At 40.8% G+C, this 25,396-nt stretch overlaps 1 protein-coding gene across 1 annotated transcript in view; it reads right to left on the bottom strand.

Annotated features, from left to right (window-relative positions):
• The window catches only part of ZNF674 (zinc finger protein 674), a 36,117-nt gene extending 12,591 nt beyond the window's left edge, over positions 1 to 23,526 (bottom strand). The window contains exons 1-3 of the mRNA XM_067722821.1: positions 20,869 to 23,526; positions 19,232 to 19,358; positions 18,816 to 18,914 (exon numbers count right to left, since the gene is read on the bottom strand). Of these exons, the coding sequence (XP_067578922.1) occupies positions 18,816 to 18,914; positions 19,232 to 19,358; positions 20,869 to 20,958 (316 nt within the window). The 5' untranslated portion in view covers positions 20,959 to 23,526. The remainder of the gene's footprint in view (positions 1 to 18,815; positions 18,915 to 19,231; positions 19,359 to 20,868) is intronic.
• Positions 23,527 to 25,396: the final 1,870 nt, after the last annotated feature.

Genomic DNA, 25,396 nt, shown 5'->3' with positions numbered 1-25,396 from the left:
GTACGTATTGAAAGCTACCATGAAGAAATTTTAAAAATCACCTATAAAGAAACAATTAGGTCAGCAATAGATTTCATCAGATAAAAAAGAAGCCAAAAGATTACATATTTTCAAAGTCCTAAGAGAAGATGTCACCTTAGAACTCTATCCCCAGATAAATTATTGCAATGAAAGATGACAAAATAAAGATGTTTTTGGACAAGAAAAGACAGAGAATTTGCCACAAACAAAGCCTGCTAAGAATAATGCTTAATATTGAATTATTCAGGAGGAAAATGACCAAAGGGGAAAAAGGCAGGGGGGAAGGTAAAGAAAATCCAGCAAAGGCAGGAAAAAAGAGGTAAAGGAAAAGCAGGATATCTAGAAAATACAATAAAATAAGAAATACAAATAAAGTAGTAGCACAATAAATATTAATCCCATTAATTATAGGCCAACCATATTAAATTGTACTTTTAAAAATCAGCTATAAGTTTTCAAAAGACAATTAGAGCAAAAAGAAAGAAATGTTGAAAATAAAATCATAGAAATATACTTGGCACTTAACCAAAGGAAAATTGGTAAAACAATGCTTATGTTATACAAAACAGAATGACCTGGATGCCAAAAGCAAGTAAGGACAGAATATGACAATATTATAAAGCAATTTCACTTACATAGATGCAAAACTCTTAAACATACAAGGCAAATTGATTCTATTTATGACAGAAAAAAAGGTTATACATCTAGTAATGTTGAAAATGTATATACCCTACTATGTATTCCACTTATAGTTATACCAGAGAGAAATTCTGCAAATATGTACATGTACAAGAATGGCAACAAGATATTAGAAACAACCAAATGTCCAGCAATAGAGGCTTGGATTGATGGACTGTGATACTCAGATGTTGGAATGCTATGCAGGAGTGAAAAATGAATGAACTAAATCTAACATATCAGCATAGCTAAACTCAAAGGGTAACACTGAATACTGAAAGAAAGCTGTAGAAAGACCCCTATGGTTCTAGAGCACTAATCTGGTAAATTTACAAAAAAGAATGTTATATTGATTACAGATGCAAATTTATGTAGTAAAAGTTTAAAAACATGGGTTAGAAAGATAATGCACCAAATTCATGATATTGTTTGCCTGGGGTGGGAATGAAGGGAGCAGGATTCAGGAGAGGAAAAGGGAGGCTTCACCTTTAACTGTAAACCTCTATTTCTTTTATAAACACAAAACCACCGCCACCAAATGACAAAATCTTAGCACTTGCTAATTCTGGGAGGTAACTACAAGGGTATTTGTTATGACTATGATTTTCTATACTTTTCTGCAGTTTTAAGAGAAATGCCTTAAGGCAGGGCTTCTGGAACAGTGGAGTGAGGACCTTAGTAAATCCTCTTCCCCATAAAAGCAATGAAAATACTGGCAAAATTATCAAAATCTGTCATTTCAGGACTTTGGAAATTAACCAAAGGCACACAACAGATTAAAAATCATTTATTCAAGAAGAACCAGTGAACCTCACTAAGAGCAGCCAAGTGTGTGGTTTTCCACTTGGTGCTACTTTCCCCCACCCCCACCTCCACCCCAAACCCCTGGCTCCTCAGCTCTGTGGTCCGGAAGCAGTGAAAACTGGCATTGTTACAGCAACTGAAGGGAGTTCCACCAAAAGCCTCATCTCCAGAGTGCTGTCATTACTTGACCTAACTTGGAGCTCAGCTCCAAGAAAGAAGGGAGAGTATATGGTAACACCAATCCCCATGAAGAAATAAACAGCACCAGTAAAGGTAATGTGCAGCAAAGTGTTAACATGTCAGGCCTGGCTCCTGCCTGAAGTTTGGGAATGCAGATTGTGGAATGTTCCCTATGATGATAAGATGATTTTTTGCCTGCCTGGGGCACTGAACACCTGATTTTCTTCTGGGTGACTAGATGCCTGGCGGTGCCTATTTTTAGTGGGTCAATTTGGAATCTCCCACAGACAAAGTGAAAAGGGCTTTCTATAAAGCCTTACTTGCCGCTTGGACTTGAATTGCAGCTGTCTAGCCCTGTAGCATCTTGGCTTTGCACGAGAAAGGAGCAACTATCCCTGCGGGGATTTGTCTCCTCTACCAAGTGCCCAGCAATGCTGGTGAAAATGAACCCCTATTAGGACACATGAAGAAATGTCAGCAAGCATTGAAATAAAGGGGAAAAAATCTTACAAGCTTACAGATAGAAAAAAAAATGATACCAAGTATCAATAATCAGAATAGGCTTCAGAGTTCTCAAAAGGAAAATTACAATCAGAAGACAATGGAACAATGCCTTCAAAAGTCTAAGGGAAAGAAATGTCCATCCTAGAACTCTACCCCAACCAAGCTCAACTCTCCATCTTGGATGAGGATTCAACACTTTCAGATATTCAAAAATCTCAAAAAATTTACCTCCCATGGACCTACATTCTTTCTTAGGAAAGTACTGGAAGAATGTGCTCCAGTGAAATGTGGAAAAAGGCATGGCATAAAGCAAACGAAGGAATCCAACAATGCAGAAAGTGGAGGGAATTCCCAGAATGATGGTGAAGAGATGTCAGGATGGTAGCTGAGCAAACAGGAATGAGGATAATCCACCCAGAAGGAAGTGATCAGAGGCCTCCAGAGAAACTCAGGGGTATGACATTGATGGGACACTTGAAGCTCTGAAAGCATTCAGAATCACTCTAGACAACTGGTCATGTTTAAGTTAAACTGGTGATAAGTACATAGCGAAAGAAGCAAATGAAAGAAACAAGACAATTTTTAACCAAAGGAAACTAAAAGTTATGCAGAAAAGGTAAATTAATCATAGATGACTACATGGCTAAGCTGTCTATAGTGTTTATATGGTCATTATATTATAAACAGTAGTACTGATGTAAACCAAATTTATGGTATAATCATATTGGGAACATGGGAGAACAAGAAGTTTTTGTGTTCCAAAGAAGACATAGAGATGGCCAACAGGCACGTGAAAAAGATATTCAACATCACTAATCATCAGGGAAATGCAAATCAAAATCACAATGAGATACCACCTCACACCTGTCAGAATGGCTACCATCAGAAAGAACACAAATAACAAATGTTGGTGAGGATGTGGAGAAAAGGGGACCCTTGTACACTGTTGGCAGGAATGCAAACTGGTGCAGCCACTATGGAAGACACTATGGAGGTTCCTCAAAAAGTCAAAAATAGAAACTACCATATGATCCAGTAATTCCACTCCTGGGTATACATCTGAAGAAAACGAAAACACTAATTTGAAAAGATACATGCATGTCAATGTTCATAACAGCATTATTTACAATAGCCAAGACATGGAAGCAACCTAAGTGTCCATCAAGAGATGAATGGATAAGGAAGATACACACACACACACACACATACATACACACACACATATACATGCAATGGCTATAAAAAAGAATGAAATTTTGCCATCTGTAAGAACATGGATGGGCCTGGAGGGTATTATGCTTAGTGAAATAAGTCAGACAGGGAAAGACAAATACCGTGTTTTTGCTTAAATGTGGAATCTAAAAACTAAAACAAATGAATATAACAAAACAGAAACAGACTGACAGATACTGAGAACAATTTAGTTGTTACCAATTGGGAGAGGGAATGGGGAGGGGCCAGATAGGAGCAGGGGATTAAGAGATAAAAACTACAAGGTATAAAATAAATACGACACAAGGATGTAATGTACACACAGGGAATATAGTCAATATTTTATAATAACTTTAAATGGAGTATTCTATAAAAATATCAAATCACTGTGTTGTACACCTAAAACTAATATAATATTGTAAATCAACTATACTTCAATAAAAAAGAAAAAAAACATTCAAAAAAGAAGTCTTTGTGTGTTTGTATGTGTATGAGTGGCAAAAACAATGAAGTGAGCTAAATCTTCATCTTCCATAGCAGAAAATTTTAAATAATTTTTGTAAGATATATGTAAATTATAAAGAACAGAGATACCAAAAAGTATCTGCACATCCACCACTCATTAAAAAACAAATTATTTTTACCTTTGAAGTTCTTCATATGCCCATTTCATTCTCTTCTCAGATAATCACTATTCTGAATTTTTATGTTTGTCATGCCCTGACTGCTTCTCAGCCTTTTGGCTAAGACCAAGTACACTATCATGCCCTTGACATTCATTATAGTTTTAGCACATTTATTTTATTCTTTAAACCTCGGGCATGATTTAATTTGATAAAAATTAAACTTTTTTTTAATCAAAAGAGACTACTGCCTTGGGTCAGTAAATTTGAAATCTCAGATGAAACATAATTGTCTAAAAAAATGACCAGAATTGACAGAAGATACAGAAAACATGAATAAATCAGTAATTATTTTAAATAACTATACAATTCACTAGGTAATCAAAAGTCTTGCCCTAAAATGGGGCCTCTTATCCAGATGTTGTTGTAGATGACTGCTATCAAACTCTTAAGAACAGGTATACTTCAGTCAGTGCAGTTTCAGAAACTAGGAAAAAAAAAAAAAAGGGAAGATTACGCAGTCTCTTTTATGCAGCTAGGATAACCATAGACCAGAGTAAGAGTAGAGTACAAGAAAAGAAAATCTAAGATCTGTCTCACTTCTGAACATTAACGGAAAACTCTGAAATTAAATATGAGTAAACTAAATTCAATTTATTAAAAAAATGTTTTACAACTAAGTAGAGTTTAGTGCAGGAATGCAAGAACAGTTCAACATGAGAAAATCTATTAATATAATCCACCACATTAATAGATTAAAGGACAAAAAAATTATCTTCCCAATAGATGCAGAAAATAAGCATTTGAGAAAATATAACACACACTCATGATTTTTTTCTTATTTATTTTTAATTGTGGTAAAATAAATATAACATTTATCATTTTAATCATTTTTAAGTGTATATAGTTCAGTGGCATTAAATACACTTACATTGTTGTGCAACAATCACCACTATCCATCACCATAGCTTTTTTTATCTTATAAAACCAAAACTCTGTACCCATTAAACAACAACTCTTCATTCCTTGCTTCCCCTAACCCCTGGAAACCACCATTCTACTTTCTGTCTCTATTAACTACTCCAGGTACCTCATATAAGTGGAATCATATAGCATTTACCCTCTCATGACTGTCTTATTTCACTTAGCATAATGTTTTCAAGGTTCACCCATGTTGTACCTTGTGTCAGAATGTCCTTCCTTTTTAAAGCAGAAACATATTCCACTGTGCATATATGCCACATTTTGTTTATTCATCTGTTGATAAATACATGGTTGTATATCAATTATATCTCAATAAAGCTGAAAAAAAATTAAATAACCAGAAATAAGACAAAATAATTTAGACTTAATATAATTTTCATCTTCTAGATCTTTGGCAAAAACTTTGTGTATATTCATAGACATTCTTTCTCAGGAAAATCAATATTATATTACTCCTTATTTTAAGGTAATAAAATGAAACTCTGAATGAAAACTATTTTCTTACAGGAACTAATGTTTTTGTTTTTTGTTTTTTTACATCTTTATTGGAGTATAATTGCTTTACAATGGTGTGTTAGTTTCTGCTTTATAACAAAGTGAATCAGTTATACATATACATATGTTCCCACATCTCTTCCCTCTTGCATCTCCCTCCCTCCCACCCTCCCTATCCCACCCCTCCAGGTGGTCACAAAACACCGAGCTGATCTCCCTGTGCTATGCGGCTGCTTCCCACTAGCTATCTACCTTACGTTTGGTAGTGTATATATGTTCATGCCTCTCTCTTGCTTTGTCACAGCTTACCCTTCCCCCTCCCCACATCCTCAAGTCCATGCTCTAGTAGGTCTGTGTCTTTATTCCCGTCTTACCCCTAGGTACTTTATGACCTTTTCTTTTTTCTTAGATTCCATATATATGTGTTAGCATATGGTATTTGTTTTTCTCTTTCTGACTTACTTCACTCTGTATGACAGACTCTAGGTCCATCTACCTCACTACAAATAACTCAATTTCATTTCTTTTTATGGCTGAGTAATATTCCATTGTCTACCAAATGTAAAATAGATAGCTAGTGGGAAGCAGCCGCATAGCACAGGTATATCAGCTCCGTGCTTTGTGACCGCCTGGAGGGGTGGGATAGGGAGGGTGGGAGGGAGGGAGACGCAAGAGGGAAGAGATATGGGAACATATGTATATGTATAACTGATTCACTTTGTTATAAAGCAGAAACTAACACACCATTGTAAAGCAATTATACTCCAATAAAGACGTTAAAAAAAAAAGTCTTAGTCAACTAGGGATATAAAAGGAGCTTTTGATGAAAGGTATCTTTCAAAAAACCACAGCAAATATACTTAATGGTGAAAGTTTTAGAAGTTACATTTTCTCTCTGTGCCTCAGTTTCTCATCTATAAAATAAGGATAACAACCAGTCTCCTTTACAGGGTCATTTGGAGGATTAAACTCTGTAATGTGTACAAAGCACACAGAATGCTGCATTTGTGGCACACAGCAAGTGCTCACACATTGACTATCATTACATTTCTAGCATTGTCCTCATCATTATTTCCATTAGAATCAGAAACAAACAAGGAATTCGCTATCACCGTATCTAAAACACTGTAATACAGGCCCTGACTAATAGAATGGGAGAAGAAAAAGAAAATGTATAATTGGACAGGAAAATACAAAAATTTTTTTATGAAGATAATTGTTTACACAGAAGACCCAAGAGAATCTAAAAACTATTAGTATTAATAAAAGCATTCAGAGAGGTTTCTGTACACAAGTTGAATATATAAATATCACTACATTGTCATACATTAGTATTAACTAATTAGGAACCATAATAGGAAAAAAGATCCCAAACACAATTGCAATCATACCTAAGAGGTATCTAGGAATAAATTTAATAAAACATGTGCAAGCACTTCCTGAAGACAAGTTCAAACCATTACTAAATGGCAGAAAACACAGGCTGAATAAGAGTTCACTGATGATAAAATTCAATAGAGTAAAGATACCAAACCCCAACGTACTTCCAACTCATCTCCAAACACAGTGCAATTGCAATTGAAATTCCTACTAGTTTTCCATGGAACTTCACAAACGAATCCTATGATTCCTATTTGAAGACCAAAGAGTCCAAAGAGATAAGGAGAATCATCCTACCAACTATTTACAACATCAGTAACAGTAAGAATGGTGTGTGTAACAGTTGACATTTATATAGCATTCACTCAGTATCAGGCACTTGTAAGTGCTTTACATACTTTAACTCATTAGAATAAAGTTATAAAAACATGCAAATGGAAAAGGGACAAACAGACCAATGGAACAACATAGCCTGGGAACAGACCCACATGGATATGGAATTTGACCTGTAGCTGAAGGGGCATCGCAACTCACTGTTGAAAGGGTTCAGTATGCAGCATGATACAAGTGTATGTCCACGTGGGGAAATAAGGTGATGTAATAGTTTCCTTCCTCACGAGTTATATAAAAATAAATTCCAGGCAGATTTTAAGAAAATAAAAAGCAAAATTTGAAACTTTTAGAAGAAAATTATATGACATCTTTATGAGCTCAGTCAGAAAAAAGTTACATAAAATTATACAAAAAGCACAGAGTAAAAAGTTGATCGATCTAATTACAATGAAAACTTCTATTAAAAAGACACCAGCACACCAGCAATAACCAAGATAAAGAAAAGATATTGACTACACACGAACACTCTATGACGTAAATCACAGCAAGATCCTTTTTGACCCACCTCCTAGAGAAATGGAAATAAAAACAAAAATAAACAAATGGGACCTAATGAAACTTCAAAGCTTTTGCACAGCAAAGGAAACCATAAACAAGACCAAAAGACAACCCTCAGAATGAGAGAAAATATTTGCAAATGAAGCAACTGACAAAGGATTACTCTCCAAAATTTGCAAGCAGCTCATGCAGCTCAATAACAAAAGAACAAACAACCCAATCCAAAAATGGGCAGAAGACCTAAATAGACATTTCTCCAAAGAAGATATATAGACTGCCAACAAGCACATGAAAGAATGCTCAACATCATTAATCATTAGAGAAATGCAAATCAAAACTACAATGAGATATCATGTCACACCGGTCAGAATGGCCATCATCAAAAAATCTAGAAACAATAAATGCTGGAGAGGGTGTGGAGAAAAGGGAACCCTCTTGCACTGTTGGTGGGAATGTAAATTGATACAGCCACTATGGAGAACAGTATGGAGGTTTCTTAAAAAACTACGAATAGAACTACCATATGACCCAGCAATCCCACTACTGGGCATATACCCTGAGAAAACCATAATTCAAAAAGAGTCATATACCCAAAATGTTCATTGCAGCTCTATTTACAATAGCCAGGACATGGAAGCAACCTAAGTGTCCATCAACAGATGAATGGATAAAGAAGATGTGGCACATATATACAATGGAATATTACTTAGTCATAAAAAGAAACGAAATTGAGTTATTTGTGGTGAGGTGGATGGACCTAGAGTCTGTCATACAGAGCGAAGTAAGTCAGAAAGAGAAAAACAAATACCGTATGCTAACACATATATATGGAATCTAAGAAAGAAAGAATAAAAAAGGTCATGAAGAACCTAGGGGTAAGACGGGAATGAAGACACAGACCTACTAGAGCATGGACTTGAGGATATGGGGAGGGGGAGGGGGAGGCTATGACGAGGTGAGAGAGTGGCATGGACATATATACACTACCAAGCGTGAAGTGGATAGCTGGTGGGAAACAGCCGCGTAGCACAGGGAGATCAGCTAGGTGGTTTGTGACCGCCTAGAGACGTGGGATAGGGAGGGTGGGAGGGAGGGAGATGCAGGAGGGAAGAGATATGGGAACATGTGTTATGTATAACTGATTCACTTTGTTATAAAGCAGAAACTAACACACCATTGTAAAGCAATTATACTCTAATAAAGATGTTAAAAAAAAGAATCTATATAAATCCAAAAAGACAAACACCCCAAGAAAAACACAAATATAGGGTATGCACAGGTTAAGTCACAGAAGAGGAAATCCAAACAGTCAACACCAAATATGAAATGACAAATACTTTTACTCATAATCAGGGAAACGAAAATTATAATAAGATACCAACTCATACTTAGCAGATTACCAAAATGTAAAGAGTGTGCCCATACTACAATTCTAGAGAGAAAGAACAGTGCCATCACTGCAGAATGTTCTATTGGGTAGCACTGGTCTGAGTCATACATTGTCTGTATCATCAGTATGGCTGCATAAGGTTACAGAGCTTTGCATTTTTACATTGACACTTCCTGTTCAAAAGCTGAAGTTTCAGATATTTGAGAAGCTACATCTGCCAACCCAGCTGCAATCCATGCTCTTAGGGAATTGGTTTAACATGATATTTATTAAAACCCACATAACATCATGGTGACTATAGTTAATAATACTGTATTGCATACTTGAAAGTTGCTAAGACAGTGAATCTCAAAAGTTCTCATCACATGGATAAAGAAGTATGTATATTGTACATACATACAATGGAATACTACTCAGCCATAAAAAAGAATGAAATAATGCCATTTGCAGCAACATGGATGGACCCAGAGATTATCATACTAAGTGAAGTAGGTTCAGAAAGAGAAAGACAAATACCATATGGTACCACGTATATGTGGAATCTCAAATATGACACAAATGAACCTATCTACGAAACAGAAGCAGACTCACAGACATAGAGGACAGACCTGTGGTTGCCAAGGGGGAAGCGGGGTGAGGGAGGGATGGAGTGGGAGTTTGGGGTTAGCAGATGCAAACCATTATATATAGAATGGATAAACAACAAGGTCCTACTGTATAGCACAGGGAACTATATTCAATATCCTGTGATAAACCATAATGGAAAAGAATATAAAAGAGGATGCGTATATGTATGTATATATGTACCTCTGAATCACAACATCGTAAATCAACTATACCTCAATTAAAAAATCTATTATGAAATTGTTTTATAAATAATTTTTTAAATGTTCTCATCACAAGAAAATAAAAACATTTTTAAAACCCCACTCTTTTTGTTTCAAAGGCTGGTAATAAAATACTACCAAGTGCTTCCCCAGTCCAGAGGCCTTTGCAGGACTTAAAATGAGTAGGCCAAAACCACTTAATGTCCCTCAGCAGTAACAGACACCTTAAAACTATGAGTATTAAGGTTGAAGAAGCTGAGGAAGAAACTTTCTTCAGAGAGAGCTGTTGGAAAGCTGTGGCGTTTTCTCTAACAATAGGGGCAGGAGGAGTACATTCGCCTCAGCCCTAATCTAGTAAGAAAAACTTCAAGGAGACAACCTGCTTGATATACGCCCAGTAGAGTTTTGGGGATGCAGGGGACTTGGCACCCGATTTGCACCTAGAAAACCTCTACAGGTGACAGGCAGGGTTAGGCAGTCTGTGACCGCAGAAAAGAGGTTGCATGGCGGGTGAAGAGATCAAGGTGCAGATCCCACCACACACACATACTCCACAAGCCAGATGTGGACCCTCTGGATAGGAACAGGATTGGGTTACTTTGGAGAGAGAGCTTTCTGCTAGTATCAAGGTGACCTCAGCAAAAAGAGATTGGAAGTATACAATGGTGCTGCAGGGTGAGGGTGGGGAGGAGATATATTAAATAACTTGTTGGAAAAGAGGCACTGTCTATATTGAGGAAACTGCAGTCAAGGTTCCTAGCTGGGACGTCTCCAAGGAAACCATAAACATGCCAGGGACAGGAAGAATCAGTCTTTGGAAATCTGCCACATGCAGAGAGCATCGATATCAGATGACATCTTTATCAGTTAGGGCAAACTGTTTTTGTCCTTTGTATGTCCTTCCCTCCTCACTTGCTTCACCCAAGGAGCCAGAGATGGCCTAGTTGTTGCGTAGGGGAGTGAGGGGGAGTAAAGAAAGAAAAAGCTGAGCATGCTTCCTTTGCTACTAAAAACTCCAGCCTGAAGCACTGAAGCAGGCATTAGCTGGGGGAGAGATTTCCCTTTAAATGAAGTTCATAGTTTTCACTTCTACATGTGATTAGACTTTTTTTTTTTAACTAAAATGAGACTACCACACACCCTCAGAAATTAAAAGGATAATAAGGAAATATTGTAAACAAATTTATGCCAATAAATTTGACAACTTAGGTGAAATGGACAAACTCCTTGAAAGACAAGTTACCAAAGTTTTTGTTCATGAAGAAATAATCTGAATAACCCAATATCTATTAAAGAAATTGACCTTGTAGTTTAATGCTTTCCCACAAAGAAAACTCCAGGCCCAGATGAGTTCACTGGGGAATTCTATCAAACTTTTAAGGAAGAAATAACACCAATTCCATACAAATTCTTCCAAAGAACTAAAGAGGGGATGGAATACTTCCTAGCTCACTCTATGACTTCACTATCTTGATTGTGGTGATGGATTCTTGGGTGTGTGCATGTCAAAACTTATCCAATTATGCACTTTAAATATATGCAGTTTTTTGTATGTCAGTTATACCACAAATACAGAGGCTAAAACAGCTAAATCAGTACTTAGAGGCAGTCATAGCATTCACAATGCTTACATTAGAAAGGGAAGCTATCAAATCAGTGATCTAAGCTTCTACCTTATGAAACTAGGAAAAGAGAAAATTAAATACAAACTAGCAGAAGAACAGAAATAATAAAGATAAAAGCAAGAACGAATGAAATCAAGGTTTCCATTTCTAGCCACAGTGGAGTATGTCTACTACAGCCCCTGTCTCCTGCTGATTATTGCAGCTAAAAACTCTGGACAAAATATATAAAGCAGCTACTTAGGACTCTTGACAAGTTAAAAAAAAAAAAGCAGGTAGACTCTGAAGGTGAGTCAAAAAGTGGAGAAGCAGCCCATACACCAGTGAGTTTCTTTTTTGTCCCTGCTCTTTTTTCACAAGACTCTGTCCCAATGGCATACAAAACTCCAGAAGTCCTGAGCTCATCCAAGAGCTGTGTGTACAAGGGAAAGCCAAGCCTCACACCAAAGCTTTAAGAACTGAACAAAACTAAGATTTCAACCACAGCTCAAGTCTAACACCTGAGTGAGAAATGCATGGAGACAACCGTAAAACAGGAGAGCAAAGGCTCTGAAAACTGCACAAAGACTTAAACCACCACACAAGACTAAAGTCTCAAATTAACCCCCAAATGGTGCATACACAACACAGATGCAAACAAGCACAACAAAGGCTTTGAACACCGAACCAACCGGAATCAACACCCACAGAAGGCAAGACAAAACTAGTGGTTTGAATCTAACTAGGTTTATTACATGATAAACAAAGATTAAAAGGAACAAAACAATCACCCCTATCTAAGATAGAATCCAAAATCATTCAACATAACAAACAACTAGCAAAATGTGACCAATTCTCAAGGGAAAAGATAATCAACAGATGCCAGCTGCTGGAAATACCAAAGACATTTAAGCAGCTGTTGAAACTAAGCTCTATGAGGCAAACACACTTGAAATGAATGGATAAACAGAAGTTCTCAACAGAGATACAGAAACTGTAAAAAAAAAAAAATAAAGAAATGGAAACTTTAGAACTAAAAAAGACAATATCTGAAATTAAAAACAAACAAACAAAAACAACACATGGGATGAACTGAGCAGAACAGAGATGACAGGGGTAAGAGTCAATGAACGTGGAGTTAAACTGACAGAAATGATCCAACCTGCCAAGGTGAGGAGTAGAGACAAAAAAATTGGGAAAAATAAAAGAAAGAACTACAGCATCAGGTATTCCTAGGACAATATCAAAAGGTCCAACATTCATGTCATTGGAGTCCTCAAAGGAAAAGAGACTAGTGCAGAAAAAAATGTCTGAAGAAATAATGGCCAAAAAACTTCCCAAATTTGGAGAAAGATGTAAATTGACAGATTCAAGAAGCTCAGCATACCAGAAACAACGTAAACTCAAAGAAACACCCAGAAATATGACAATCAAATATCTGGAATGCAAAGTTAAAGAAAACATCTTGAATATAGCCAGGAAATAAAAAAAGCACACTGCATATGAGGAAACAATGATTCAAATGACTGTGAGGTTCTCATCAGAAACAATGGAGGCCAGAAGATAATGGAACACCTTAAAAATACTAAAGGAAAAGAAATGTCAACCCAGAATTCTACACTGATGCAAAAATATTCTTCAAGAACGAAGACAAAATTTTAAAATTCTCAGGAGAACAAAAAGTAAGAGATCTTGTCACCAGCAGACCTGTTCTAAGAGAAATGATACAGGATCTTCTTCAGGGTGAAGGGAAATCATATCAGAAGGAAACGTGGAACTTCAGGAATAAATAAAGATCAACAGAAATGGTAAAATATCTGGTAAATATAGAGACTATTTTTCTCCTTTTGAATTCTTTAAGGTATATATGACAGTTGAAAGCAAACATTATAACATCGTCTGAGGGGTTTAAAATATGAAAACCTATAACATAAAGGAGGGAAGGTAAGAGACCTATATTACTGTAAACCTTCTACATATGACTTGAAAAGTTAAAATATAACTACAGGTGGTGAAAGGGTTAAGTATGTATATCTTAATCCCCAGAGCAACCACTAAAGTAAAAAAAAAAAAAAGGAGATATTGACAAAAAGCAAATAGATACGTTTAAAATGAAATATTTAAATTGCAGTTGCATTCCCTATGCAAGACCTATGCATTCAAAACTACCAAATATTACTGAGATGAATTTTTATAGACCTAAATAAATTCAGAGATACACTATGTTTGTGAATCGGAACACTCAATATTGTTAGTATTTCAATGACCCACAGATTCAAAGTAATCCCAAACAAAATCCCTGTAGGCGTTTGTGCAGAAATTGGCAAGCTGATTCTAAAATTTATATGAAAATATCAAGGACCAAAACATTATGAAAAGGAAGAACAAAGTTGGAAGTCACAGTACCTGATGTGAACACTTAATGTAGGCTACAGTAATTAAGACACTGCGGTATTGGCAGGTAGACCAACGCTTATGTGCTCAACTGTTTTTGACAAGGGTGCCCAGGTAAATCAGTGGAGAAGAGACAGTCTTTCCAAAAATGCTGCTTGAACAATTAAATATGCATATGCCAAAAAAAGAAGAAAAACAATGACCCTTGCCTAATACCAGGTAAAAATATCCATCTCATTATTGGCCATAGGCCTAAATATAAGAGCTAAAATTATAAATCCTCTGAAATAAAACATATGAGAAAATCTTTGTTACCTTGGGTTACAGAATTATTATATAGGGCACAAAAAGCATGAACCATAAAAGAAAAACTTGATAAACTGGACTTTATCAAAATTAAAAATGTCTTTTTATGGAAAGACACTGTTAAGATAAAATCAAGCCACAGCATGGGGGTAAAAACCTGGAAAACACATAGCTGATAGAGGGCTTGCATCCGGAATATATAAAGAACTCTCACAACTTAATAATAACAAAAATGGCAACAGATTACAAGAAACAGTTCACCAAAGATGTAGAGATGGCAAATAAACACATGAAAAGATGCCGAACATCAGTTACTGGAGAAATGCAAATTAATATCACAATGAGATACTCTTATACAGCTACTAGAAAGAAAGACTAACAATATTAATAATACCAAGTGCCAGCAAAGTAGCAAAACACCAGAACTCTCATATGCTGCTGCTGGGCATCCAAAATGGTACAGTTACACTGGAAAGCAGTTTGGTAGCGTCTTGTGAAGTTGAACATACACTTACCACATGACCAAGCAATCCCGCTCTAGATATTTACCTAAGAAATAAGAAAATATATGTCCACACAAAGACCTGAACATGAATGTTCATACCAGCTTCTTTCATAATAACCAAAAGTTGGAAAAAATTCAAAAGTGCATACCCTGGTCTATGGATAAGCAAATGGAGTATCATTCAGCTACAAATAGGAACAAACTGCTGATACATGTCACAACATGGATGAACCTAAAAAGCATTAAGGTAAATGAAAGAAGCAAGATACATAAGGCTGCATACTATAAGATTCATTTATATGACATTCTAGAAGAAACAAAACTAGAAGAAGAAACAAGATCAGGTGTGGGAGTAGGGGAGAAGTTTAATTGTAAAGGGGAACAAGGGAGTGTTTTAGGGGGAATGAAAATGTCCAATATCTTGATTGTGGTGGTGTTTAAATGACTATATATTTGTTAAACCTATAGAACTGTACACTTGAGAGGTGAACTTCATGGTATATAAATTATACCTCAATAAACCTCATTTTAAAGAAAAGAATGCAGTTACATCAGAATAAATATATCATGACAATACATGGAAAATGCATATGGAAATTACGTTAAAACATTACCATATAGGGGCTTCCCTGGTGGCGCAGTGGTTGAGAGTCCACCTGCCGATGCAGGGGACATGGGTTCGTGCCCCAGTAAGGGAAGATCCCACATGCCGCGGAGTGGCTAGGCCCGTGAGCCAGGGCCGCTGAGCCTGCGCGTCCGGAGCCTGTGCTCCGCAATTTGAGAGGCCACAGCAGTGAGAGGCCTGCGTACCACAAAAAAAAAAAAAAAAAATTACCATATACAACCCACTATCATATTGTGCTATTTATGCATTTCCTTTTATTAAACTACATGTTAAGTATTAAGGATAGAAAAAATACTAACAAATATTTAATTCTAGTTAATGATATGCCTGTGGGAATATTTAGGTGTGAAGTGTACTGATCTCCACAACTTACTTTGAAATGCATCCCACACAAAAAATAAGGGAGACTGATGGAACAACAGAGGAATTAGTACACAAATAGGAGATAAAGAAAATATGGCAAAACATTCATTGTAGAATCTAGGTGGTATTATATGGATGTTCAAACCATAATTCTTTTGCTTGTTTTGTCTGAAAATTTTCATAATAAAATGTTGGGGGAAAAAGGAGCTGATAAAGAACAGCAAAGTAAGCTCAAAGAAGTAGAAGTAGAAATAAAAGTAAAAGGAAAACGGAAAACACACAATAGAGAAAATTAACAAAGGTAAAAGTTCTTTCTGTGAAAAGCTCAACAAACTTAAAATAATAAAGACGACAGTGAGGCTACTCTTGATACTTGGATCTTGATAGAAGATTTTTATTATCTCAGAATGACCAGAGAATTTATGAGACCTGTCAGAGATTTCATCCAGGGGCCAGAGGAGAATACAGGCCCTGAAGTAGCTTAAAGAATGGAGGAATGGGGGAAGAGAACCAAGGTGTTGCGCTCCTGTTTTCCATCCCACCTGACCTGTGCTCCTAGGTGATGGCCTTGCTAAGTCTCCCAGTCCTTTGAACCCTTTGCAGCGGACATTTAAAGCAATGAATCTGAACTAGACATGGGCTTCACAACTATCTGGGGTGTTATTCACAACGTGCATAACTAGGCCTACCCCAGATTTCTGAAACAATTTCTAGAGGGTGGGGCCTACTCATGAGTATCCCAAGGGTTCCACAGGTCACTATGTGATACACCTCCAGTTGACGACCACTACGTTTAAAAAAATATTCCGTATGGCTAATAACAATAATAAAAAGCGTGATAATATATATTGAGAACTTCCCTTATTCCAAGCACCCTTTTTGGTGCTTTACATTCATCAACTCATTAAATTCCGACAATCCTGTAAATTCTAGCATTAGCCCCATTCTACAAACAGGCAGAGAAAGGCTAAGCCACGCGTGCAAAGCGACAGCTTGTGAGTGAAGAAGCCAGAATCTGAATCCAGGCTGTGACCTCCAAAGCCCAAGCTCTTCACCACTGGGCTGTGGAAGAATAACAAACCTCCTTCCTCTGCTCCGGTCCAAAACAATGAAAGCAATACTTATCCAGTGCTTCTACCAGCCCCCCGCCTGGATGAATGAGAATAAGATGCAGGCTCTCGCCTCTAGGGGTTTGTGTTCCAGGCAGAGAAAAAAGCCACAGGCACTTGGCTAGGTTTTAAAAAAGTTACCAAATGGAATGCAAACCTAGAAGTTTAGTATGTTATTTAAAGTTACAAATGTAGCTAACAAAAAAACAAAAAATAAAAATTTAATAAACATTGAGAAGAACGGGAGTAGAAGGCCGTGTAATTGAGGTAAATCCTTATTTTTTCATAGAGGGGAGAGAAAACTGAGAGCTCCAGAAATGCAGGTGTGTAGGTATACGCTGGACCTATGGAGATGCACATGAGAGGAATTAAAAACAAAAACCTTGAAAACAAGCTGTGCTTGGAGGTGTGGCTGGGAATGCACCGAGATTACTTTGTACTCCATAATGTTCTGCAGACTTAGACTGAACGTGCGCATGTGACACTTCTAATATAATACAGCTTGTAATATAAGTGAAATGTGACTCAAAGGGTGGAAGGTGCCTCTGAGTTTGCTTCCTCCTTCCTGTAAACACTGGAAGCATGTTAAGCCATGCCATTACCAGACAAGAAACCCTGATGAATCTCTACAGGGCAGCAGATACGGGATGGACGGAGCAATAAAGAGGGAATTGTAGCCCAAAAAGTCCCTGGGAGAAGGTACAGGGAGGTGGGTGCACACGCCAGCAAAACTGTGGAGGCTCTGAGCGAGAGGGTGCATCTGCCAGGCAGGAGTGGGCTCTGGGAAAGACAGCTGGGGAGTCACCTGGGATCAGCTGGGCCCGCGTCTGACTATAGCTGCAGCTGTGAAACTAAACTCTAAACAGCTGTTGAAAAGCAGATTCAGATTCAGTCAATCTGAGGTGGCTCCCAAGAGTCTTCACTTCTACTCTGAGGCTGGGCCATGCCCAGGCTGCTGGTCCACGAACCACAGTGAATAGTTACAGCGCTCCAGACAGACTTCTTCGGGAGGGGCCACTGAGTGGCCACTGTGAGTGGGAGAGAAAAGGAGGAAGACCAATGACTGAAGACTTTCTGGATAAGGGGACCTGAGAAAACAAACAAACAAACAACAGAAAAGGAAAGAAGCAGCTCTGTCCAGAACTGAGACACTGCTCACTGAAGCATGCCATCGTGGGAGTAATATGCTCTCAAGTTTATTAATTTTTTAATAAATAGAGATAACACAAAAGACAAAATAATTGAGTGGGAGGGAAGTATTGACAAGAGGAGGAATCTAACAACAGGCGGAATCAAGTCAGATTTGGAAGAGCCTCAGAGAAATAAGAAAACAGAAACCTGTGTGAAGTGGACACTGTTTAACCACAAAGTGAGGGCAGACAAGGGCATGGTGGTACCTGGCCTGGTGGAGCTGAAGGTCACTAGCAAAGCTTTTTTGTCCATCCCAACTCCAGTAAACCAGGTAGGATAATTTCCCTGAGGTTAAAGACTCTGCGTTTCAGACTTCGAGGGCCCACAGTATGCCAAGTAAAGAGGAAACATCACCCCTCCATCTGCTTGTCTTCTGATGAACACACAAATGCCCAAGAGATGGGAAAGTCCCAACAGCTTCCAGAAAGGAGAGGGAGGAGGAAGGAGACAAGGCTGGGCACGTCTCCCCAGCCACCCAGATGCTGGAAGGTGGAGACGGGATCTACAGAACAGCAGTGGCTGCCTCTGTCTGAACCCCAAGAACAAGGGGCTGCAGAGGGGCAGCAGGTGGGGCATCGTGTGGCTATCACAGCAGCTCGTTCCATCAGACCCGAATTGTGTCCCCAAGTCTGGGGTTTCTGAGAAGAACTCCTGGGCGCGCCCCCAAGGCCAAGCTCTCCCTGACCCACCAGGTCCCCTTGCCCTGGCCCAACTGGCCCGGCACGGGCTCACCTGGACACCTCCGTGTTGGGCTTTCTCCAGCTGCCATCCTGGCCTCCTCTTCTCCTTGTCCCAACCTGAAGGTCCTACCTGGTTGGGCCACGAGGAATCCTGTTAAGGGGAAATGACAGAGGACTTTCTAATTGACACATGAGGCATTCCGGAACCGAGGCCCACCCTTGCAGGGCAGAGATGGTCTGGCCTCGGTGACTGCCCCGTGAGCCCAGCTAGTGGGCCCTCAGTGCAGACCATCCACAGAGAAGGTGAGAGCACAGACATCCCGTGCAGGGTGCAAACGCCATTATGGATTCTTGACCCTGAGCCTGAGGCCCGATTCATTCAGGGCCCAGACGCCCCTGAGCTGCAGCAGCCGACAGAGAGGGAGCCCCGGGGGGTGCGTTCCAGTCACCCTGTGAAGGGTCCCTCACCCACGGAGACAAGGTGGCTGTAGTTCTCCAGCATGACATCCTTGCAGAGGTTCTTCTGAGTGGCGTCCAGCTGCTGCCACTCCTCCAGGGTGAAGTCCACAAACACATCCCTGAAGGTCAACATTTCCTGCAACAGCACACTCCTCCTTAGCCCACTGTCAAAACAAGGTGGGCAGTGGGGGGGGGCACTGGCATCTAGAGGGTAGAGGCCATCGATGTTGCTAAATATCCTCCAATGCACATGGCAGCCCTCCACAACACAGCATTATCTTGCCCAAAGGTCAAGAGGGCAGGGGTGAGAAAACCCGGGGTTGAGCAGTGAAATGGAATGATCATGAAAAGGACTAGAATGTGCTGTAATATGCGAAAAGAAGAAAAGAAAAAGGGATTCATATCAAGATAGATAAATAGGCACACATGATTTTCGGAAGAATGCATGAAAAAATGAAGGAGACACAAATACAGGGTGAGAGGGAAAATTATTTTTCACCTTTTGATGAACAAAGTTTTGTTTGAATTTTTTGCCATATGCACAGAGTACTTTTTAAAAGACTCAATTCAACTTATTAATGCTCTATTCAGAACATGTTTTTAGAATTTTGGCATCCATATTCTTAAGTGAAAGTGGTCTTTCACTTTTTGCTTTCTTGTAGTATCTTCCTTGAATTTAAGTTAACTGGCATCATAACATGTACTGGATTCCTTTTCACCTTTTAACAGCCTGGAAAAGTTGAACACAGAAATTATCTGCTCTTTAAAATTTTGTGAAAGCAGCAATTAGTCCAGGATTTGGAAGAGCAAATTTAAAGTGTGAACACCTTTGATTCAAAAATCCTACTTCCAGGTGTATTCTCCATAAATACCTGTACTAATGGGCCAAGAGATACATAGAAAGTTGTTCATGAGGCACTGTATATAATAGAAAAAGAAAATTAAAAATCTAAGTGTCCATTTGTAGAGAAATAGTTAAATGATACTTCTATACCACGAAATAGGAACTGAAATAATCTTTATGTACTGATGAGGAACAAAACCCAGAATATAATCAGGTGGGAAAAGCAAGATGGGTATGGGAGTGTGATGGCACTTGTGCAAAAACACATGTTACATATATGTCTATTTTTAGTTAAATTGATGTAAATGCATCTACAGCACCTTATCACCAAATTGTTAACAGTGGGCATCTGCGAGGAAGATGTGGTACTGGGGAGAGAAGAAGTAGGGATCTTTTGGATGCTGTTTTTATGCATATTGGAACATGAGACATGGATTTACTTTCATTATTTCAAACATAATGAAAAAGCAAAAAGTGAACTGAAAGTGAAGAAAGAGAAAAAGCAAGATGAGTCTATGTATTTAAACAATCTTCTCTGAGAAGGAAAAGAAAAAAAAGAAGAGCAGTCCCAAGAGTAAGAAGTAGATTTGAAAAGTCTTTTCCTTTCTATCTTGTTCCTTTTTTTTTTCTCTTTTTTTTTGGTGGGGAGGGGAAGGATTGGAGAATCTGAGGTGGATGACAGGTTGAACAGAAAACAGCCAGAGCTAAGAGGACTAATAGATTTTTCAAGGCTGCAATGTAATTTCCTAATTGCTGCCTCAAATTCACTGGAAACAAAGTAGGGGGTAAATTAGGAACTCACCTGGGACACGGCCATCTGGCTCTGCCCTGACAAAGGATGGAGATCTAGGAAGGCAGAATTAGGGGGGTCGAGATCAGTGCATACAGCCATGAGACCACCATCACCAGCTTAATAACAATCACTCTTGCCCCACAGCGGGGATGATCTGGACATGTGGCCTGGTAGCTCCAGCCTGTTCCCCTGGGACACAGCTAAGATCCTGTGGGTTTTCCACATCAATTTATTTTCTCTTCCTGGACAGATTTATGACTTGTGTTTAAAGACATCTCCTCGGAAGCCATTAACAACCTGACATCTCCTTTCTCTCAGGAATCCTATGCCTGGAAATTTATCGTAAAAAGGCAATCATAAATAAGCACAGGCTACAAGGATGTTAACTGTAGGTGTTTCCACCATTCAACAATTTGGAAGCAACTAAACCTCCAGCAAAGGGGACTCAGATCAAAAATTAGACACACAACATGGGAAATACCGCATGGGCTTTAAAAATGCAATGCAATCCTGTTCTCATTTCTTAACGTATTTAAAAGTAGGTTACCAGAAAGCAAGTGTAGTGCGATCCCCTTTGTTAAGCAATATGTATTTATTGAGGAAGAGCAGTCCAGAAGAGCATTTATGAAAACGTTGAGAGTGCTTACCTTCCAGTGGTAACTCCACCTTTCCTCTTTTATTTACTTGCATTTTTTTCATTTTTCACAATATCATTTAGTAGTAAAATAGAAAGGAGAAATTATTACAAATCACCTATTATCACACTAAGCCCTGGAGGTGATAGACCCTGAGCAAAGTCTGGAGGACAGGGACAGCTTGCTGTGGTTTGGAGGAAGGAGACAAACCAGAGCTGAGCACAGGACAGAAGGGAGGGGCGAGGAGGTAGGAAAGGAGGTGGGTAGAGGGAGGTTAACGGCCAGGCATTGGTCAGTTCCTCATGGAGCTGGAAACCACTGACCTTGCACCAGGCTCCTTCGGCCCTTCAGTGGGCCACCGCCACCCTGTTCCCGCCCCAATACTTCCTTATTTCCAATTATGTCCATTTGATCGCCATGCTCTCCCTTATTTGGCGGTGTTCAAAACACAGTTTCAGCAAGGAGCTTTTGTTAACCATTGCTACTATAGCAATCCCTGCCTTAGGATCAGGACAACAGGGCTCAGCAAGATGCAGCTTAATGAGTCACTTCCCAGACCCAGTTACTAGCATCAAAATGAGAGGCAGCAGAGCTAGGTGATGGCCTACCTAGAGACCACGCTGAAAGGTCACAGACACACAGAAACCAAAGACACCTCTTTGGTCATCTAGTCAGGGTAGAGGAGATTCAACATTTCTGCTACAGGTAAGTGGGTTGTGTATACTATGGGACTGACTCAAATCCAAAAATAGCCCAGGGGACTTCCCTGGCCGAACAGTGGGTAAGACTCTGTGCTTCCACCGCAGGGGGCGTGGGTTCCATCCCTGGTTGGGGAACTAAGATCCCGCATGCCGCGCGGGGCGGTCAAAAACAAAAAACAAACAAACAAAACAAAAACAGCCCATGGCACAAGAGGGAAATATAATGATGTGTGCACAAATGTGTCAGGAGTGGAGAAAGTCCCGTGAGGCAGGTGGTCAATCTTTCCAGCCTGATCCTGCCTTTGCAGGCACTACCGCAGGGCAGCGTCCCTCCATCTGTCTGTAACTTTCATCCCTCTCCTCCAATAGGGGTTCAACTGACCACCATCACACAGCTCTTGATGGTGGCTAGAAGTTGAGTCACCGAGTCAGCCTTGCTCTCTCTCAGCTGAAGGAAGGGACAGAGGGCACTGCAGGTCCAGTTCTTCTAGGACCTGCTATCCTGTGAGCCCCCTCCCTCTAACCAGAGCATCTGGGTCTGTCCTGTGAGCCTTCCCCCTCTGCCCCTGGGGTCTGGGCTGGCGCTCCTCTTCCAACTCCCCTCAGAGGAGCTATTTTATTTCTAAGGAGGCAGGACCCAAGGATTCAAAGACAAAGGTACCTTTGCTGGGACCATCACTTCAGGACTATGTCTCTGCCTCTGACCCGAGGAGCTCACCTCCTTCTGAGGCCTCAGACTGGGTCTTCTGTAGTCTAACTAAGGAAGCCCATGGCAGATCAGCTGGTGTCTGAAGCTGCTGAGCCGTGGGCTCACTTATGAACCCTGACCCTGGAAAGGCAATGACCACACAGGCGATGCAATTAGCAACCTCCATGATGGAGCGAAGTTGAGGAAAAGCCCAAAGTTTTCCTTGCCATCAGAAGGCACAGTGCCTCACTGTAGTTTTAAGAATTGACATTCAGTAAGAGCTCAATTACCGCCTGATAAGGTCTGGGCTCTGGAACGAAACTGACTGCCTGCTCTGCCGCTTTTATTCGTTTCATAAGAGGTCAGGGCCTACTGTGTGCCTGTTCTACTGTTCTACGGGTTCTACTGTTCTACGTGAACAAAACTTCAGAGTTCCGCCATCTTGCGGAGCCATACTCTTAGCAGGGGAGATACAGACAGTGAGCCAGCAAAGTGATAAATTTAGGGTGCGTTTGTTGGAAAGGCATAAGCGTTATGCCGAAAAAACGAAAAAAGAAAAAGGATCCCTCCACTTTACTGTGTGACTTTGGTTAGGTTTCCCAGCCTTTCTGTTCTTGCTTTCTCTGTAAAACAAAGAGCATCGTAGTACCTACTCACGGCTATTGTGAACAGACTACTGTGAAACACAGGGGTGCCCGGCATTTACTAGGCACTGAGGAAACGGTCGCTGAATGAATCAAGCAATGAACCAATCACTCGCTGACCCCCGTAGCCCACCCCTCCCCTCACCACCGCGGCCCTGTCACTCAACCCCCCCGGGGCGCGACCTCATTGCCCAAGGCTCCTCCGACCTCCCCATCCCCAACTCCGCCTCCCCTTACTCCACCGCCAGGGACCCGAGGTCTCAGGGCAGATAACAACCGGAAGCGTCAACTGGCACCGCCCTCGGGGTCAGCAGGGCACTTCCGCTCGCCGTCGCCCCGGGAGCCCGAGCGCTGTGCACGCGCAGGAGCGGGCTTGGGGGCGGAGGGGCAACACAGCCAATGGGCAACACGGCGCCGTTCGGGGACAAAGGATTCTGACGTGGTTCCCTCTGAGGTTAGATGGAGCGACGAGAGCGTGCGAGCATTTTCCGCGACGAGTCGTATGAGAGGCTGGGGAGGCGAGCGGGCTCCGCGCGGACTGTCGCGGCGATCCGAGTCCGCCGCCTCCGAGGCCGAGGCCCGCTCTCCCAGTCCGTTCTCCCGCGCGGCCCGGCCTCCTTGTTGCTGTGCTACCTGGGGAGTTCCCGCCCCTCCGTCTTCCAAAGCCACGCTCTCCTCTTTCTTTAGATCCTCAGAATAAGAAACCGGTAGTCGTGCCTGCTGCCTCCACGGCGGCACATGGGCGCGGCCATCTTGGGCGCGGGGTGGAGCCGTCGGAGCCGGACTCCGGTCTCAGGCCTGGGGTTGGGGAGCAGGGTTCAGGCTCAGTCGCGGAAGCAGCATGGAGGAGGGGCTGGGAGTTGTGCTGCAGGGCAGGCAGCATGCACAAATGAGGGGGAAACCATGATGCCTGATTCTCCTGAAATAACTGGAGGAACTCCGGTTTCAGGGACCTTGGGGATCCTTGGAGAATCTGGGCTTTGCCGGTTGGAAAGCACAGCATAAAGTGGAGGGAGAGCTGTTTCTCTGACGATGCCAGCCAGTGGCAACATGGCCTGCTAAAAGTCCTGTAGTGCCCTTGAGGAAAGTTTTCTGTTCCCTGTCGGGGTCTGGGGAAAGAGGCCAAGGGTGTGCCGTGTGCTTGTGGTACCCGCCTGGTCACCAAGCAGAACTCCTTGGGCTGGTCAAGGCAGGGTCTGGGCTCAGTACACCCAATTCCTTCTGTGCTACAGCCAACAGGTGCCAGGCACTGTTGAGAGAAGCAAGTGACAAAAGCAGTCATGGAAGCCAACATACATTTATTTACTCTTCCATCTGAACATACTGCTTTCTCCCTGTCTTTCCCTTTCGCCTCTGAGGAGGTGGTGGCATGTGTGATATTCCCAGGTTGGTTGGATGAATCATTGCCCAGATCTACAACCTGGAGTTCTCCTGGGAAGTGACTCTGTCCCAGTCTTGTGTAGAAGTCCCGGGAGAAGAGTGTGTTTTCTGTCAGGCACGTGACTGGGGACTTGCCCCCCACTGTGATTCTTTGTACCTTCTTAAATGTTGGCCAGGTTTAGGGATGCTAACCTATTTATTTCCAGAAGAGAGGTGACCTGATAAGTTTTTCTGACACCACTGTCAGGAGGCAGGAGAAAGTTAATAGAGTTAGTATGACAGTGTCCTGAGGACAGTAGAGAAACCCCCAGCTGCAGAAAGACCTGGTCATTGGCCCTGGTCAGATGCTCCCCATATCCTGACTGCAGGAATGAGTGCTTTCTCAGAAAGAGAAGGGGCTGGCGAAGGGCGTGCAGTTGTTGCTCATGCCGTGCCAGCATGTCCTAGTGTGACTTGGGCATCCAGGAACCAAGAAACATGCCAAGGTGT

Source organism: Pseudorca crassidens, chromosome X (genome assembly GCF_039906515.1).
Source record: "Pseudorca crassidens isolate mPseCra1 chromosome X, mPseCra1.hap1, whole genome shotgun sequence".
Lineage (NCBI taxonomy): Eukaryota > Metazoa > Chordata > Mammalia > Artiodactyla > Delphinidae > Pseudorca > Pseudorca crassidens.
This window is presented reverse-complemented; position numbering and strand designations above follow the sequence as displayed.